The sequence below is a fragment of the Nycticebus coucang genome, chromosome 8 (genome assembly GCF_027406575.1).
Source record: "Nycticebus coucang isolate mNycCou1 chromosome 8, mNycCou1.pri, whole genome shotgun sequence".
Taxonomy (NCBI): Eukaryota; Metazoa; Chordata; class Mammalia; order Primates; family Lorisidae; genus Nycticebus; species Nycticebus coucang.
Genome location: NC_069787.1, coordinates 69,608,574 through 69,622,695, shown reverse-complemented (window position 1 = coordinate 69,622,695; position 14,122 = coordinate 69,608,574). Strand labels below are relative to the sequence as shown.

The 14,122-nt window shown below is 36.7% G+C and overlaps 1 protein-coding gene across 2 annotated transcripts in view; it reads left to right on the top strand.

Annotated features, from left to right (window-relative positions):
* The window catches only part of NGLY1 (N-glycanase 1), a 68,618-nt gene that overhangs the window by 1,632 nt on the left and 52,864 nt on the right, over nt 1-14,122 (top strand). For both annotated transcript variants that reach the window (XM_053599437.1, XM_053599436.1), the window contains exons 2-3: nt 6,531-6,645; nt 13,214-13,459. In XM_053599437.1, coding sequence (XP_053455412.1) covers nt 6,531-6,645; nt 13,214-13,459 — 361 coding nt within the window. The remainder of the gene's footprint in view (nt 1-6,530; nt 6,646-13,213; nt 13,460-14,122) is intronic.

The window sequence follows — 14,122 nt, the reverse complement described above, 5'->3', positions numbered from 1 at the left end:
CTTGTGGCCTTCCTGGTCGTTAAGTGTGGCCTTTGAGTGAATTTAAATTCTACATAAATTCTTTTATTAAAAGGGGTGCAGCAGAGAAAGACTAAGCTTTTCTTGCCTCCTTTGGTGCTTAGAAAAGAATGGTCTTGAAATCAGAAGGCCCCTCACTCCTGCCAGGAACTCTTCTCACTTTAAGGTTATAGAGTTTATGTGACCTATCCTTTAAGAGACATTAGTTACAAATGCAGTTTTTTAATTTGTGCCAATAATATTGTTTGTTTAGGTAATAGTTTTTAAAATAAAGTGAAGGGAAAAGTTTGAGTCCTTATTATGTGCCATATGTTATGAGGGATACAGCATGTGGCCTGTTCATAGTTACAATTATGACCTATGTGGGAACCACCTTCTTCCTCTGTGACACATTCTCAACTCACCTGTTTTTCCTTGAGAGACCTTACAGCTTCTTACTGTCCGTGGATGGCAGTGGACTCTCCGAATGAACTAACAAGCTGAGTTCTTCAGAACCTAACAGCTGGGACTTCCCACCTGGAAAGCCACCAAGTTATTTAAACCCCACCATTCAGAAAAGAGAGATTGCCTTTTCATAAGGGCTCAGGTCTGCTTTCAATACAGTGAAACTGCAAATGCTAAGATCTTGTTTGTTTTGAGGAAGAAAACTAAAAGTTGGCATGCTGTCAATTCATGTTACACTCTACTAATGGCTTATGTTTCTGATCTTGAAGAGTTTTTATCTAAAAAAGAAATTAGGGAAGTTTAGAACTCATGTAATTGGATGTGGTTTGAAAAAGTGCCCATTTTGGTATTTCTTAGGTAATAGTCTCTCTGTCCTTATACTCTTAGAATTCAAACTCAGGCTGCAGTGGGAAGGTGGGAGGGGACTGATTACCCCAAGTTCAGTGTCTTGCTAACCTCTTAACAGAAAAGCTACAAATCCCTTCTTGATCCTCAGCCACACAACATTACAGATACAGTGTAACTTATTCTAGAGTAGAGAAAATTAAAGTTTTCTGTTCCTTTTGCTGTTTGGGAAAATCCACTAACGTTAGAGGTTGATATCCTTTGCCCCTTAGACAGAGTCCAATATGCGGTTGGCCCTTGAATAACATGGGTTTGAACTGGGCAGGTCCACTTATATGTAGTATGGGGAGTTTTTTCCAACCATATGCAGATGGTAAATATAGTATTCTCAAAGGCCAGTTTTTCATATAAAAGGGATCTAGAGAGTGGGTTCTGGGACTTGAGCATGCATGGATTAATGTAAGTGGGATTTGGGGGTTCTTGAAACTAATTTCCCATGTAAACTGAGGAGTAACTATAGCGTTTTTATAGAATGAGTGCTGAAATGAGAATTTCATTTGCAGATTTGGTTTGTTTAAAACAGTGATACTTTTTGCTGTACACATTGAATCTCAAGTGAAAAATAATACTTTTGATTAAGTTTTGAATTTCTTCTTTGGATGATGCTTATCCTGTTCTCCAATTAGCAGTCATAAATTCTTCCATAATAAGATAATGTGCTAATTTGCAGGAACATGATGCCATGAGTTAGGACCTTTTTTTTTTTTTTTTCAGTTCACTGGCTTCTAGATAAAGATGAGCTGTTTTCAATAATATCTACTTCCTCAAAGCTCTATAATAGTTTCACTGACATTCCACAGGGATTTTTTTAATTACTATGCTTCATTGGTTCCTTAAAAAGTATATTTGATTTTATACTAATTTCCTTTACTAACTGTACACAGTTATTAATTACCAGCAGCTTTGGGGTGATTGGAAAGAATGGAAAATGGTTTCTTTAAAGAACATAAATATATTTGAGAGAAAGGAACAAGTATGGAAAACAGTTACGGAATAAAATCTAGAGAGCAATTTCCAGGCGATGTTTAAGGACTTAAGTATTTGTGTGAGGAGCTAGTCGGGGAAACTAACGAGGGACAGTTTTGAGAATATAAATTTGATATGGTAGGGCTGGTTGATGGAGGAACAGAAGACATATCTGACATGATAAACAGGAGAAAGCAATTGTAGTTTCTGGAGTCAAAGAGAAGTATAATGCAAGAGTTTCATATAGAATAATAATGTGAGATTCAAGGCATTGATTCTATTGTGAAGCTCTTGCATGGTTATAAAAGTAAATGGGGATGGACTAGAGAAAGAACTTATAGGCAGAGACTGGCAGTTCTCAATGACTGAATACATGGAGTAGAACTGGCAATGAAGACAAAATAGTCAAAAGTAGCTTTAGATTTCTAATCTAGGGTACCATTGACATCTGGAGAAATTGAGGGTGGGTGGTTGAGGATTGGTCAGTTTGTTGGCAGCTTGTGTGGTAGGGAGTATGTAGGTTTTATAACCACACGTGTTTTGTGTTAAACTACATTAAGTGTACAAGTTTTGCTTGTCAGCAATAGAGTTAGAGCCAGAGATGGTTCACATAATGGTTATTAAGGCACATAGATGTTTTTGAAAATTTTAGAGATATCTCAGAATAACTGACTTTTAGGACTAGATATAAAGTTTAAAATTATCCACAAACAAATATAAGATTATGTTCTTGTTTACATTTATGCGAACCCTTTCAGGGATTATCCATGCTAACCAGGACAAGGACTAGTAAATGATAAGATATATTTAATTCCCAAGTTTCTGAAATTGTGGAATGGGTAGTTTTCTTTTCTTTTTTTTGTAGAGACAGAGTCTCACTGTACCGCCCTTGGTAGAGCGCCGTGGCGTCACACGGCTCACAGCAACCTCTAGCTCTTGGGCTTACGCAATTCTCTTGCCTCAGCCTCCCGAGTAGCTGGGACTACAGGTGCCCGCCACAACGCCCGGCTATTTTTTTTTTTTGTTGCAGTTTGGCCGGGGCTGGGTTTGAACCCGCCACCCTTGGCATATGGGGCCGACGCCCTACTCACTGAGCCACAGGCGCCGCCCAGTTTTCTTTTTTCTAATATGCTATTGTTATTGCCTACCATTAACATGTCTTACAGTCTTAGAAATGTGGTAGATGTGATGTTTAAAGTGATGTGTGACTTTTTCCTACCATTAATACTATAAGAACAAAGACTAACTTTTTGTAAGTTAAATACAGTCAAACCTTTATAGTTGACCACCTCCCTAAATTGACCACCTCTTAAGTTGACCTAATTTTCACAGACCAGATACGCACCACATGTATTTATTAGTACAGTAGATCTAATTTCTTACGTTGACTAGTTTGTTGTTACAGTCCTTCAGATGGTCATCTCATAGAGATTCTACTGTAATTTAATAACTATGGGGGTATGACAACTAAGAAGACACAAAAATATATTCAAAGTGATCGTTGAGTGACATACAGGAAATTTTGCTGCCTTTCCAAGAACTCATTCTTTCAGCAGCATCAACAACTCAAAAAAATCCCCAGCAAAAAATGTGCGAAATAATTGCTATCAAGCAATGTAAATAAGTTACAAGTTACAGAAATAGTTAATGGACAGCAGAGATAGAAAAAAACTACAGAAAAGCATTATAGCAAAAACTGCAAAAAGTCTGAAGAGAAAGTTAATAAAAGATGATCAAGCAAAAATGAAGTTGATCCTTTGGATTACTTTACACACTGAAGGATTTTGAGTGTGGTAATAAGCTCAAGGGTAGTGTACACACTAGGATGATGCAGAAAAGTTAAGAGTTTAAGAAAATATTTGAATAGCACTTTTCCTAGAGTAGGAAACAGGATCTGATGGGTTTGAGCTCTGATGGCCCTGCACCCAAGATCTCTAAGTCTTTCAGTGGTTCAAGGGTAGACTTTTGACATTAGTCTATGCTCAAGATCGTGGCCAGTTTGTTCAACATATTTACTAATAGAAAGATAGGATTTGGAGAACTGGACTTGATTCTTTACTGGACCTTATTTGCAGTATACTTTTAGTGAGGAAAACATACATGGTATGTGAGATTTAGAAATGGTATATAAAAAGAGAAAATAGACTCATAAAAACTAAAGAGGAGGATGGTGCCTGTGGCTCAGTGGGTAAGGTGCTGGCCCCATGTACCGAGGGTGGCGGGTTCAAACCCAGCCCCGGTCAAACTGCAACAAAAAAATGGCTGGATGTTGTCGCAGGCACCTGTAATCCCAGCTACTCGGGAGGCTGAGGCAAGAGAATCGCCTAAGCCCAGGAGTTGGAGGTTGCTGTGAGCTGTGATGCCATAGCGCTCTACTGAGGGCGATAGAATGAGACTCTGTCTCTTAAAAAAAAAAAAAAAACTAAAGAGGAAAGCCAGGCATGATGGCTCACACCTGTAATCCTACCATGCTGGGAGGCCAACATAGGTGAATTCCTGGAGCTCAGAGTTTCCAGACCAGGCTGAGCAAGAGTGAGACCCTGTCTCTACTAAAAATAAAAAAAAAATTAGCCAGGCATTGTGACAGGCACCTGTAGCTCCAGCTACTCAGTAAGCTGAGGCAGGAAGATTGCTTGAACCCAGGAGTTCGAAGTTGCTGTGAGCTAGGTTGATGCCATCTAGCCTGGACAATAGAATGAGACTATGTTTCAAAAAACGAACACCCCAGAAAAATGTAAACTATATATCAACATTTATATTGAAACAACATGTAACATATCAAAATAAGCTATGTTGGAAGTTTTGTAAGAGTTTTTAAATAGTGGAGAAAGAGTTTTCAAATAATTTTTAAACAGTGGAGAAAGAAGAAGCATTAGGAAATCAAGCAGAGAGAAACACTCTCAGCATGTAAAGATTGAAATCTATTGGGGGAAAAAATAGTTTAAAACAGCTCAAGCAGTTTTGAACCAGTAGGTTATGTCATACTGACATGTTTATCACCTGGTGGAACATGTTGAGTGTCATGAAAAGATGCCTCATTTATTTATAACTAGCTTTGATAAATGTAGGATTATGTTGTAAATTTTTTTGTTTGTTTCAATGGTAGGAAAGAGAGGTGCACTTGTGACACATTGTGACTTGGAAGGGCCAAACATTCTGCAGTGCATAAGGAAGCCCTCACAACAAAGGCCGCAAACTTTAATAATGCCAATATTGAGAAACTCTTAGCTAATACACAGAATGAATGAGTACGGGAGACCTTTTTCTTTTTGTTTTTCAGCTATCTATGATTCTCAGATTACCTGTGGTGAAGAACAGTGTTTTTGTTTTTAATTCCCAGTACTTTGTAGATCTGTAACCTGTGTAAAATACAGTGAAAATTTCATGGCAAAATCAAATTGCTGTAGAAATTACTGAACACTCTCAATGTCTGTACTTCCAGTGGTTGGAGGATGGATAGCTAAGAATTTATGGATCAGCAATCTGTGGACCTTTAGAATAGCACTCTTAAGAGCTTTTATCTCTGAATATTCTACAATAAACTTGTGTAATTTTTGAAATTAGGGCAAAGACTTAAAAACATTTATTTCATGTTTATCACCATTTGGCAACAGGGAATTATTTGATGGAAAATATGCAAAACTCATTAAAACTTGCACAATTAAAATACATTTTGAGGGTTTTGTTTTTACATCAGAATATCTAGAGAACAGGTATAGTTAGAACACAGATGATAACTCAGTTGCTAGCATTTGCCCACACCCAATTTCTTACCCCAGACAGATAGGCACAGCACCCCTATCCTATGGATTCCAGGTACAGCCTCAGAATCCTTCTTAACATGGTGCTTATGGAAACCACTACCACTTTTAAAGCAGGTAGTATCAGATCTGAAACTTTTCATCCTAAACTATGTTTTGAGGGTTTTTGAAATATAATACTGTGATTATCTTAACTTTGTATATTTTCTTTCTGATTTTTTAAAAAAATCTTTCTGATTTATTAGGGTTATTAAAAATCACAAAGCTTTTAATGTGCTGGTTGCTCATCTTATGTATACTATTCAGAATCTTAATTATAGAAGAAATTTATATTTTCCTTTTATTATGACTCTATGTCAAAAACGTATCATGAACTGAAGCAGAACTTATAGTAGAAACAATCATTGATGAAGAAAGAAAATCAAATGACTATAAAGGTATACCTAAGTTTATATTTGTCAGAAGTAAAGTCTTTGAGGAACTATGATCCATTCTTACATAGCTTTCTAATTCCTTTATTTGTTCATCTTCACAAATGTTTATTAGCTACTATCTGTCAGGTACTGTTCTAGATGACGAGGATTCATTAGAACAAAGTGGACAAAACCTTCTGGAGTTTATATGGATTTTGTTTTAACAATCTAAAAGACTCAGAAAGGTGTCAAGCTTTAACAACACAAAATAAAAATGTCACATGAATTATCATAATGGCCACATTATCAGCTATAAAGTCAAGCAGGTTGTACTAGACGTGTATGAAGGTAAGCATCACAGAATTGTACTTTTCCAGACTGCTTCCTCTTTCTTTAAAGCTGGAGTCTATACCACCATCTAGTAGGTTAGCCAGTATGCAGTATTAAATGTTAAAAGGATTGCAAAAGCACTGTGAAAAATATAAATTACTATATATAATCAAACTTTTGATTTTTTTATTAGAAACCCTAATGATGAAAAGTATAGATCTATCCGGATTGGAAACACAACTTTTTCTACGAGACTCTTGCCTGTCAGAGGAGCCGTTGAATGTTTATTTGAAATGGGCTTTGAAGAGGTAAGTTAAGTGTGTTCAAGGGTGTCCCCTCCCCACTTCTTATACAAAGCAATCATTGTGTTGGTGAATAATTGTTTGAATGAAATAGTATTTTTTATTAATTTTAATTGATTTTTATTAATTGTTCATTTTGGAAATCTGTAGAAATTAATTCTTTATCTATTAGACATTTGAAAATCAGTAAATATACTTTAAAATTGCACTGAAATATAATAACTCTCCACAGAGAAGTTTTTACACATCTCAGTTCTTTAAGGGAGAGTCAGACATGTAACCCAAGGATCAAATGTGGTTCACTTTAGAACTTTTAGCAAAAATATGATCTGCGAATATGCACGGATACAAATAGGGTCTAACCACCTGTCTCCAGTAAGAAGTGAAAAAAGTCTGAAGTAAATGCAGAAAAGCTGAGTTCAGTTGCCACACGAAATGTTTTTCTTCTGTGACAGGAGTCCCAGTGTGGTGTTTTGTTTTTACTTCAAAGGAAAAGTTTGATATTATCTTCTGGAATCTGGTGGCATAGTTTAGTTTTATGACACACTGAAAGTAGTTTTTAAGATTGTGAATTTTCTTTATGTTTATATATTTAAGTGTTTCTAATTTGTGGAATATTGAGAGAAATTAAACATGGTAGAGAGACTCAGTAGTCTGTGGCAGTCAGAATTGGTGATTGTAGAAATTGTTAAAGAGATAAGCTGAGCAGCTGCCTCTGCTTTCCTCCCCAGATCCCCAAGGTAACAGTAGTGAACTAAAGTAGTAGATATAATCCCATCTCACACAGAGTTTGCATTCTAACAGGTTAAACTGACAGTAGACATGAAAACAAAGAATATGAGTGCAAAGAAGAAAGTAAGACAAGGTAATAGAACGAAGAGCAACTGGCGTGGTGGGCAGTGGTCAGGGAAGGCCCCTGAGGATGTAACGTTTGAGCTGGGACATGAGTGAAGAAGTAGTTTAGGTACCTGAAACTCAGGTAAGAATATTTCAGGCAGAAAAATTAACATGTGCAAAGGACTTCTAGCAGGAGCAGCACTGACACAGAAGTTTCAGAGGCAGGCAGAGACCAAGACATGGGATTTTGAGGACTGTGGCTAAGACTTAGACTTTATTCTAAGTGAGATGGGAACCCACTATAAAGTTTTAAATAGGAAAGAATATTTTTGAAGATTACTCTAGCTGCTGTAAAGAAAATATTCTGGGTGTTCTGGAATGGGGACAAGGAATGAAGCAGGCAAATCAATTAGAAAGCTTATTAGTCTGAATACATGGTAGTGGTTTTTATAGGTTTCTTGAGAGGCAGGGCTTTTATTCTCTTTGAATAAAAGAGGCAGTCAGCGAACATTTGTTGAATTAAATGCTGATAGCAGTGGTGATGGGGAGCAGTAGATGGATTTAGGGTTTCCTTTTATAATGGAATCAACAGGACGTGGTGGTGAATTGAATGTGGGGTATAAGAGAAGGAAGGAAAAACAGACTTTTTTTTTTTTTTTTTTTTTTTTTTGCAGTTTCTGGCTGGGGCCGGGTTTGAACCCGCCACCTCCGGCATATGGAGCTGGCGCCCCACTCCTTTGAGCCACAGGCGCTGCCCCAGGAAAAACAGACTTTTAAGTTTTGGTTTGAGCATCTATGTGCATGGGAATACAATTAATTGAGATGAAAAAAATCTGGCAGAGTAGCAGGGTTCAGGGGAGAAATCATTATTACCCATCATTTGGACAATTATGATTCATTTACTGTTAAATATTCAAGTAGAAATGTCAAGTAGGAGCATGAATGTATGTGTCTACAATTCAGAAGGAGAGATCAGGCTAGGGATATGTAGTGTCATGTGATTGGAGATTATATGCAGATATCTGAACATAAAGAATTTTGGATTATAGAGGAAGAACAAATGAGAACATTGCTGATTTTGTTCAAGGAAATGCAGATTTTTGAAATTCAAATTGGACAGGAAAATTGAATAAATGACAACTGGAAACTCTCTATTTTTCATTGTTGAAGTGTCACAGATTCAGTGGAATCAGATTTGTCTTTCATTCAGCAAATAGGGTAACAACCATCCCAGATTGCTCTTCACCATCCTGATTTTAGCATTGAAAGTACACATACCAGAAAACCTCTCCACCTCAGGCAAATCAATGGTTGGTCACTCCACTGTCAGATAACAAGCTACACCGAGACTTGTAGTAGTATTTGCTTCAAATAAAGTCAGTTTCTGAAAAGATGAACATGTTTCAGTAGGACTAAGTTATATTTAAAGTTTCTAGTTTGCTTTGGATGTTACACCCCAGAACCTGTCTGAACTAAATGTTTGTCAGTGTGGCTAAGTTACAGGAAGAACTGATAGAGCTGAAACTGAACTCTCCCACCAAAAAGGGTTTTTGTGGGCTTTTTAAAAAAGATGTTTATGTGGGTATATAAGAGTTCTGTGTATTTATGGGGTACATACACTTTGATAAAAGCATGCATCAAAGATTGATGTAAGATTTAATTATCAAATCTCAGTACTTGAGATACATAAATGTTTGAAGAAACACTCATGTTTCTGTTTTGGGGACATTCCTAATCTTCTAGGTATTTTGGTATATACAATAAATTATTAACTATAGTCACCCTATTATGTTACAGAACACTAGATCTTTTTTTTTTTTTTTAATTGAGACAGTGTCTCACTTTGTCTCCCTCAGCAGAGGGCTGAGGCATCATAGCTCACAGCAATCTCCAAACTCTTGGTTTCAAGTGATCCTCTTGCATCAGCCTCCCAAGAAGATGGGGCTATAGGTGCCTGCCACAACACCTGGCTAATTTTTTAGAGACAGGGTCTTGCTCTTGTTCAGGGTGGTATTGAACTTCTGAGCTCAGGCAGTCTACCCACCTCAGCCTCCCAGAGTACTAGGATTTCAGGCATGAGCCGCTGCACCTGGCCTTGAACACTAGATCTTATTCCTACTAACTGTATTTTTGTACCCATTAACTATCCTTTCCTCATACCCATTACCCATCCCAGCCTCTGATAATTACCTCCACTACCTCCATGAAATCAATTTTTAGCTTCCACATATGAATGAGAACATGTGATATTTGTCATTCTGTTCATGGCTTACTTCACTTAATATAGTACCTCAGGTTCTGTTCATGGTGTTGCAAATGGTAGGATTTCATTCTTTTTTATGGTGAAATAATATTTCAATATGTATATATATATATACATACACACATGCACCACATTTTCTTCATCCTTGTATCTGTCAGTGGACACTTAGGCTGATTCCATATTTTGGCTATTACAAATAGTGGTGCTATAAACATAGGAATTCAGATCATTCTTCAAGATGCAGATTTCCTTTCTTTTAGGTATATACCCCACTGTGAGATTGCTGGATTATCTGGTATTTCTATTTTTAGTTTTTTGGGGAACCTCCATGCTGTTTTCCATAGTGGCTGTACTAACTTACATTGCTACCAACAGTGTTATAAGCATTTTCCTTTTTTCTGCACCCTTACCAACATTTCTTATTTTCTTTCTAAGACCTGTCTAAAATTTTCAGCTGTGTATTAAACTCATGGACACTATAGACACACTTGTCTCTGAGGTTGCATTTTTTTTTTTTTTGAAAACTTTGTGATGTTGAGAAAGATAGGTCTAAATAGATACGTGCCCCTATGGTTTAGCTTAATGGTGAGGCTGGGGCATGAGATTTGTAAGGACAGTTTGTCAATGACCAGAAGATATTTATTGGTCAGAGGCCAGGTTCACCGAACATCCTGCATCAAAAACTGTCTCAGCAAAAATACCTTGGAAAATAGTTTGTTAATACTAGAATTTTTACTGATTCCTTAAAATGTTATTGGATCTAGTGCATTAAGCTTATAATTTGTCCTTTTCTGAAAACACAGTGCTGTTGATTACATTTTTCGGTATAGACACCTGGCCATAATCACATATTCTTTTGGGACTGAAAGAGACGGGAGGGTAGGGAGCAATGTGTGAGCAGCATCTCTGCCACTGGAGTCCTCTCTGAGGTGTGGACTGAGACCTAGATTCAGATACCTGTCATGCAATTTTTCCTTCTATGTCTATGGTGTTAATACTTTTTCAGTTGTGCTGCACTACTCATGTGAGATCAAATGCTTCCATGTTTGTTTTTCAACCAGATATCCAAGTTTCTCTTCCCAGGCCTTGTCACTGATGTGAAGTGGTTTCCTTTCTAATGTTGAAAAAGGTGTTGTGTTCCAGTTGTACCTGCCATTTAATCATGACAGTTGTAAAGACTTTCTCTGTTGGTTCATCCATTCCAACTCTTGGTGCAAGCTTGTGGTTTTTGGTCTCTGTTTGGTCTGAGATGACATCAACTATGGCGTAACAATTAAAGTCATGCAGTTTGAGTCCTTGCTCTGCCAATTATTCTGTAGCTTTAGGCAGGTTATTTAATTTCTCTGAGCCTTTGTATTTTCATATGAAAAGTGGAGATAAAGCTAATACCTACCTTTCAGGGTATTTATTAAATTACTTGAGATAACATATTTAAGATGCCCAGCATAGTACCTAGAACACATAAACATAATAAATAGTGGTAGTCTTTTTTACAGCTATTATGGATAACATGTGGAGCTTGCTGGCCTCTTCTAGCTTTTTATTTTTTATATTTTTTTAATTTCAGAATATTAGGAGGCACACATTTTGCTTACATACTTTGTTTTCATACAGATTGAGTCATAGTTATAAGTGTGCCCCTTTCTCCAAGCTACTTAAAAAGGATTCAAATGGAATTGATTTTCATGTCATTATTGAGTAATGTGTTGATCATTTGGTTCCTATAGGTCTGTCACCCCAGGGAAATAAGGTCATTCTCAATGTGGAGTTTAATTTAAATGCCCAAAATCAGCAATTTTGTGTACTGCATAGAAACAGCCATTTTATATCATTTGCATTTGGTGGAATTACAGTTGCTTCTCAGCACCTTGAAAGTTGATTGAATATATTTTTATTTCTTTTTTTTCTTATCTTTTAATTTACTGACTGTTTTACATTATGGGTTTTGTTGTAATGTTTATTTTACCTAAAAGTTCTCTCATTATACTATGGGTATTTATTAAATGAATCACAACTCAAAGACAAGAATTTCAGGTTGGTTGGTTTGTTTGGACCACCTTTTTATTGTTCACAGTCGTTAGTTTTGAATTAAGTATCAGGGTGTACTTTTGTTACCTTGGAAAAATTAGTGGACATATATACACTTCTAATCACACAGCTATTCTTTAAAGACTTGGATTTAGAAGATTCAAAGGTTGTTATGTAACTTCTTGTTGGTTTTATGTGACACCTACCCTGTTTGTATGGCTGTATGCCTGCTATCATTATTATTTCATAGAGAATAGTAGTGTCATATACTATTGCAGAGAAGATATGAATGTTCATTTTTGCAGCTCTTTTTTTTTTTTTAGACAGAGTATCACTTTGTCACCCTATATAGAGTGCGTGACATCATAGCTCACAGCAACCTTGAACTCTTGGGCTCAAGCAATTCTCTTGTTTTAGCCTCCCTAGTAGCTGGGACTACACGCACCTGCCATAACACCTGGTTATTTTTGTTGTTGTTATTGTTGTTTGTATATTTAGCAGGCCCAGGCTGGGTTCGAACCCACCAGCCCTTGTGTATTTGGCCGGTGCCCTAACCACACCACTGAGCTATGGATGCTGAGCCTTTTTTGCAGTTCTTTTTTTTTTTTTGAGACAGAGTCTTACTCTGTTACCCTTGATAGAGTATTGCAGCATCATAACTAATATAGCAACCTCAAACTTTTGGGCTTGAGCAATCCTCTTTCCTCAGCCTCCCCAGTTGCTAGTTGATAGGACTATAGGCCCCCACCATAACACCGGGCTGGTTTTTCTATTTTGAAGTAGAGATGGGGTCTCACTCTTGCTCAGGCTGGTCTCAGACTCCTGAGCTCAGGCAATCCACCTGCCTTGGCTTCCCAAAGTGTTAGGATTATAGGCATGAATTACCACACCCCGCCCATTTTTGCTGCTCTTATGGGGCTTTCCTACTTGTTATTATTCCTAAAGATCAAATATTTTTTAACAATCCTTTGAATTTCATTAAGAAGCTAAATATTATATGCAAATAAGGAGACATTTTCTTAATGTCTTGGTTTATGTTTTGGCATTATTTACCTTTGTATTTTAAAAAGTACAATAATTGTAAGAAAACTGTGATTTTTATGCCTGTAATCCTAGCACTTTGGGAGACCAAGGAAGGTGGATAGCTTAAGATCATGAGTTAGAGACCAGCTTGAGCAAAAGTGAGACCCTATCTCTACTAAAAATAGAAAAACTGAGGCAAGAGGATCTCTTGAGCCCAAGAGTTGGAAGTTGCTGTGTGCTGTGACACCACAGCACTCTACCTAGGGTGACAGCTTGAGACTCTGACTCAAAAAAAAAAAGAAGTATGATTTTTAAAATATGATGCAATCTGTAGTATTGGCTTCATTTTATATATATATGTGTATATATATATATATGAATGTCATTATAAAGCAAATTTTTTTCTAATTTTATAAATTTCAGGGAGAAACACACCTTATCTTTCCTAAGAAAGCATCAGTGGAGCAGCTGCAAAAAATTCGTGACCTGATTGCTATAGAGAGAAGTAGCAGATTGGATGGTTCAACTAAGAGCCACAAAGTAGAATCATCTCAGCCACCTGCAACTGGTACCCAGGTTTCTACAACAGAGTCTTCAAATCCTAATGGGTTAACCCAGCATGCAGAAATCCATCAGGGACAGTCAACAACTTCACCATCTGCTCCAATGGTAATGTTGGAATTAAACCTTCTTTAGTGTTCGTTTCAAAATGTTGAACAGCAAAAGCTTTAGAGTGGGTCATACTTAAGTCCTGAATTGGTGCCCCCTGTATTCTTGGTTCTTCCAACTCCTAACATCCAAGTTTCTTCAGCTCCTTAAAAAATTGGCAAATTTCTGGTAAAAGTAGGAAAACTGGCTGCCTTTTATTTATGTTTTAGATCTTGGCTTATGGCTTCTTCTGAGGTAACTTAAAGTTTGTTTGGTTTATCATTTATGAGTGAACATTAGTACTTAAATCAGTTATACAAATTAGCATATGTCTAACTTAAAACAAAATAATGGACCTGCTGAACAGAGGTATGACCATGAAATTAGATTTCCTGTACTGTATTGATATTCCTAATCTAGATTTTACTTTCTGCCCTTCACCATGGGGTTATATTCAACAACCCAATCATGTTATCAACACCTTAATTCAATGAAAAGTTAAGTTTTTTAGGTTTAAGTTAAATAAGTTAATTTACTGATAGTGGATGCTAGCAAATTGGTGAAGTTTGTTGGAATACACAATATATACTTCTGAAGAACTAAAATCAAATTTATGATGTCTTATAGGCATCTTGGTAAATTTAAATAAGCTCCATTCCATTTAATAGGAGATTATCCTGTTTA